The sequence below is a fragment of the Orycteropus afer genome, unplaced genomic scaffold (genome assembly GCF_000298275.1).
Source record: "Orycteropus afer afer isolate SDZICR_OR568_19922 unplaced genomic scaffold, OryAfe1.0 scaffold00510, whole genome shotgun sequence".
In the NCBI taxonomy this organism is placed as follows: Eukaryota; Metazoa; Chordata; class Mammalia; order Tubulidentata; family Orycteropodidae; genus Orycteropus; species Orycteropus afer.
This window is the reverse complement of record NW_006922097.1, coordinates 872,429-878,428: the sequence shown is the minus strand read 5'-3', so window position 1 is coordinate 878,428 and position 6,000 is coordinate 872,429. Positions and strand designations below refer to the sequence as shown.

General features: G+C 35.9%; 1 protein-coding gene across 1 annotated transcript in view; it reads right to left on the bottom strand.

The window, feature by feature from the left end:
• CCDC30 (coiled-coil domain containing 30) overlaps positions 1-6,000 on the bottom strand; it is a 218,587-nt gene that overhangs the window by 170,532 nt on the left and 42,055 nt on the right. The window contains 1 exon segment of the mRNA XM_042782917.1: positions 2,485-2,657. Within this exon segment, the coding sequence (XP_042638851.1) occupies positions 2,485-2,657 (173 nt within the window).

Below are 6,000 nucleotides of genomic sequence, written 5' to 3'. Positions count from 1 at the left end.
GGCACCATCAAACTACAAACATAAAAGCCTTCCTTAACTTTTCCCATACCTAAGCTTCTGCCTACTATACCCTCTTCCTTACTTCCTCAACCCCTAAGTCCTGTTGATTTTACTTCCTCTCAATTTCATCTACTTTTCTTTATTCCCACAAACACTATCATCTCTCACCTAGATTATTTTAAAATCTTTCTAACTGGCCTTGCTACCTTCATTCTTGTACCAACAATTTATTTCTGTACACAGAAGGCAGAGGGATTTTTTTAAAAAGCAAAAATATTTTTGTCTCCATGCTACTAAACCCTGCAGTAGTTTCCCATTGCCAAAACTCTGTAACATAAGCATTCATGTTTTTTCATAATCTGGACCTAAAATAAGTAAAGACTGTACAGTTGACATAGAAGATAAGTAGGCAGGAAAACATTGTGGAAAGAGGAGACAGGGAAGCAGAGAACAGCTCCATGGACTTCTTACAGCCTCAGCCATGAGGAGGAGTTTGGATCAAGTCATGGAAACAAGTGTCATGAAAGAGTTCTTTATAGGGAAGCCCCATATCCTTTTTATAGCAATGCTCTCAACCCTCCAGATAAATTAAAGCCACAGGTTTGTTCCCTGTGACAAATAACCCTGCCAATTACCCCAAGTCAGCTGGGTGAATTTTTCTCAGTGTTGATCATTAATGTCAATTACTTCCCTGAAGAGCTCTCAAAATGGCAGTTTTTATCTCCATTGCCATTTATTCAATCCAGATCACTATCTCTTCATCTGTGGCTCACATCTGGATTAACTGGTCTATCCTTCCTTTCCATTCAATCTGATAAGGAGATACTAGAGTAATCTCCCACAAAAACCCTGTAACACACTGCTCCAATGCCCCAGAACTAGATTTTCTTTTTCCCACAGCAAACCTAAATACTATGACCTAGCTTGTTAGCCTTTTTCACTCATGAACATTAGCACACCATTTTCCCAATATGGTCTTGCCACTTCTACAACTCTGCTTTACAACTGTGAATGCTGAGCTGAGTTCTCTCTAAACTTAGAAAAGAACTTTTAAAAGGGCATAAGACCCAAACTGTCAAAACAACATTCTTCTATCTTAGAACATTTAGTTATACTTGACCATATTTTTCCACTTCATTGATAAGTATATCCTTTAGTATGTAAGTCAGAATAAGTATCTATTGTTTTCTTTGGATGAGCCAGTTCTAGGCCTTTTCCAAGACAAAATTTGATTGCAATTAGTTTTTGTGTCAAAGCAGAATAATACATTTGCCCAAAACCTCAAAAGTTTCTGGGAAAGATACTTTTGGTGAAAAAGTAGAAATAATGAATGTAGTAAAGGAGTTAGATAATAGGAATAAAAGAGAAGGAGAGAAAATGGTTCTTAAAATTTAAATATAAGATACAATATTAAATAAAAGTAACAACAATAAAAACCTCTGCAGAGGATGGTCTCAAGTATGTAAAAAATATACATAAAGTATGTAAAAAATATACATATATATGTATGTGTATGGACAGAAGAAAAGAAAGAAAAAAATTAGGATGTTAACGTTCACAGTGGTGGGAATTATAGGTTATCATAACCTCTTTAGGAAGAAAGTCCTGGTGATCTACTTCCAAACAATCAGCCAATGGATTCCCTTAGACACCCTTCAAGCCTGGAACTGAACTCACCCCTGTGACTCAACTTTCAGCCAAACCACAGACAGGCCTATTAGGTGAACAATAAATAACACCAGGGAGGTATGCACCCATCAAAACAATCAACCATATGAGAGCAAAAGGGCAGCATATGCCTAAGGATAAAGTAAAGAAGGCAGGAAAGGATGGAAAAGAAGGGAGAAGGGAAATGGTAAACACAGGGAGGAAGTGGGAAGAGTACTGTTACATTGTGGGGATTGCAATGAATGTCAAAAAATGAAATGTCTATGAACTGTGAAATAGAAAACCAATTTGCTCTGCAAACTTCCATCCAAATCACAATAAAAGGAAATCACAGCCAGGCAAGCAGGGCACCAGATGAGGACCCAGTGGGAGAGAAACTGGCCACCCTCACCCCCACCCCCACCCCCACCCCACCCCTCCTCTCATCTCCAGGAAGAAGACCCTGCTGCCTGCCCAGCTGGGTTTCTGCCAGCTCCACTCTAAAAAGGAAGACTCTATGGATCTCAACGGTCTGATCCATTGTACTTGGGGTCTCAGTGAGTTGAGGGCTAACTGAACAGCAGCTAACAACAACAAAATCTCCTTACAATTTTCCACATTTTTCAATATTTTTAAATAAAAGGTATACATTTATTTTAAAAAGCAGAACAAAAGTTTTAAAATGTAATGATATATCAAAAGATAAACTCTTTGGGTAAAACTTATAACTAATTTCCCACTCACATCATTTGGAAATGAATGTCAAATTCTTACAGCGATCAAGTGATATAAAATGCCCCCTAGATAATTAATGTGATATGGGATTTTCTAAGTTACCATAGTGCCTCCTCTCTCTCTTCCTTTGGGCTTTCAATTTCTACTTCCAAGATTGGTACTACAGACACAAGATCTTTACAGATATTTCCACTTGTAATTAAATTAGCAGCTGCCGCTTTTCCCCCTACAGTAAAATGATTTAATTGTTCAAATTCTTGTGAAAGCTTCAAGACCTGTAGAATTAAGTGAAAAACAAATATTCTATTTTGTATAACTCTTATGTATAGCTGTGGAAAAAAAATATATTGATTCTATTAAATGCTTAAATATTTATTGGCATAAAACTCCCTAATATAAATTCACATTCTAATTGAAGTCCTCTTGCAATTTAATTCAATACTTTGCAATTGATATGTAACCTAAACCATTTATATCATAAGCATAAAGGTGAGGGATTATTTGTTTTGATTTTTTAAGTATCTTTGGTCTCTCGGGTTGCTTTCTTAGAGTGCTGTTTAGGGTTTTGTTCTTTCTTTTCACAAGCAAAAAGGTGTAATCCATAAAGTTTTACACTATTACCACACATGTTTGTCCTCAAGTTTTGAATGTACTTCATGATTCATAAAAACAATATACATAACTGCAAGAAGTTTTAGACAGAACATTAGATAAACATTACAGAGAAAAAAATTCTTCCATTCTGACTCTATTTGAACTTGTAAGGGCCTATTGTGGTAGTTTTCAAATTTTAGTATATATAACCATTTCCTGGGATTTATTAAAAATGCAATCTCAACTGGTGAAAACCCCAAGACTATGGCACCAAGTCAACCTTTGGGCCTGAACTGGACTCACTCTCGTGGCTTAACTCTCAGCCAAATAACAGTCCTATAAGCTGAACAAGGATACCAGGGAGATGCACCCCTTAGAACAGTCAACCACAGGAGATCAGAAGGGCAGTATTTGACAGGGAGAAAGCTAGGCAGACAGGAATGCATAGGTAAGAAGGGCACAAGGAAGGGTTAACCACCAGGAGGAGGTGGGAGGAGAGACATTACATTGGGGTTATAATCAGTGTCATGAAACAAAAAGTGTATGAACTGTTGAATGTAAAACAAATCTGCTTTGTAAAACTAAACCAAATAACAAAAAAAAGTTGAGGGAAAAAAAAAAGAACGCAGTCTCAAGGCCCTCCCTCCTTCCACCCCCTAAGACTGGAATCAATGGTTTGGGGTGGGAAATGAAAATATGCACTTTAAATCCCAGCTAATTCTGATGCAAGTGGATGTTCTGAGAATCACTGCTGTGTGTATGATTTGGCAAAACATTTGTTCAGGCTTGCTTTTAACAAACAGATTCTGAAGACTTCCTTTCTTTAAAAGTTACTCTTTATATCTTCATATAAAATGAAAAAACACCCAGCAGGAAGCAGGTGGGTGGAAATGGTTCTAGGAATGGAGGATGGACCCTTATCAAGGTATCGCTCTAAAGTAAACAACAACCTGTTGACTCCCATTTCTTAGTTTCTCTGAAAAATGCAAAGTTTATACAGCAACTTGTTTGATTTCGGGAATACAATGGATTTAATTCTAAGTAACAATTTAAGTTTAAGAGATCCCCCTTTATTTGGTTTCCTATGTCTTTTCAATTATCTGAAGAGAAAATACAGTGTATTTTATGAACTAAAATCTCATAATAGTTAAAGGCAGGAATTGGAGTGGTCAAAGAGAGAAGGCCCATCTTTAACTGGGCCTTGAGGGATGGGAAGACATGGATGAGAGAAGAAGAAAATAAAATACATTTTAAGCATAGGGAGAAATATGATCAAAGGCACTGGTGTGGAAATAAGCACAGATTATTTGTGGTGAAGTGAGGAGGCTGTTGTTACTGGAAAAGCAGCTACAGGATGAAGAATTGAGAAAATAAGGCAACATTGACTAGGAGGGGGTCAGATTATGAAGGGCCTTGAAAGACAAAAAAAGTGCTCTGGTGTTGTAATGGTTAAGACATTTGGCTGTTAACCAAAAGGTCTACATGTTCCAACCTACCAGCCACTCCATGGGAGAAAGATGAGGCAGTCTGCTTCCATAAAGATTTACAGCCTCGGAACCCTATTCTGTCCTATAGAGATACTAAGTCAGAAGTGGCTTGATGGCAGTAGGATTGCTTTTTGAGAGGAAAAAATATCTTAATGAGTCTACATTATTTTTTTAAGCAGAAGAAGTTTCCAAAATACTATTTAGTCACTGATTTTTTATGATAATTTTAAAAATTTAAACATTACAGAACTTGATATTATAGCAAATTGAGAACGGCTGAGGTTTCTGAAGAGAATGGTGGCATTATTACTAAGCATTTTCTAGATATTCTGTATTCTCACATGGCAAAGTTCTACCCTTAAGTGGGTAGAAGCTTTGCTCTTTATAATGAACAAAGTGAAATCCACAGGACCTTCCATGACACAGATGTTGCAGAACAAGGCTAACTCTGTTTCACAGACTTCATTCTACTGATATTTTACCTTAGTGACATAGCTGGATCTAATAATCAGTTATGTTTAATAACCATAAATATTAAACCAATTGTTCCACTTTCTGATTAAGATCTTAGGGTTGAGTAGTCAGAGCTTAGGCTGAGAATCATCATGTAACTTAGGGAGTAATTTAATATCCCTGGGTCTCATTGTTATTTGTAAATTGAGAAAGTTGGCTTACACGATCATACTCCTTCCAAAGCTAAAATTCGGTAACTATTTGTTTAAGTATTGTTTGTGCTCAATACTTAGAATATAGTTACTGCCTGTTGTAAAACATACTTCTTCAAATTTAAAAGAAACAAATTTATTAGCCACTCTTAGAAAGATTGCCTTAAAGTTTAAAGTACTTTATGTTCTGAAGTGAAATCAAAATATAATTAAAGAATCAAATATTCAAAACAGAGACCCAATGCTAAAATTAATGAGTCAAAAAGTTTGATGGGAAACAGAATATATATAGTCTCAAAGTATCTCTCTCCAAGATATTTATTAATTGTAAATGGAAAAATAATAACTTTACAGAGGAGGAATGTGGCATACACTACTATAGGCAAATTATCAAAATTAACATCACCATTAATGGAATAAAAAATATCATCTGTCTGCTGGTATAATGCACTGAGGATAGGACAGCATTTCTGTAGTCATCCTGCCAAAAATGCATAACTTGAATCACATTGTAAGGAAATATAAGGCACAGCCAAATTGAGGGACATTCTTCAAAATGAATGGTCTTTACTTTTCAAAAAATACCCAAGTCATGAAAGACATAATGAGAAACTGTTATAGATTAAAGGAGTTAGAGACATAACAGGAAAATGCAATGTATTATCTTGGATTGGATCTCAGACTAGGAAAACAAAAAAGTTTTTCTTTTGCTATAGAGTGGGACAACTGGTGAAATTCAAATAAGATCTGTAGATTATCAGTGTTAATTCCCTGATTTTTTGACTTGTACTGTGATAATATATGTCTTTGTATTTAGCAAACACACACAGGACTATTTAGGGGTAACGAGGTATTATATTTCCAACCTACTC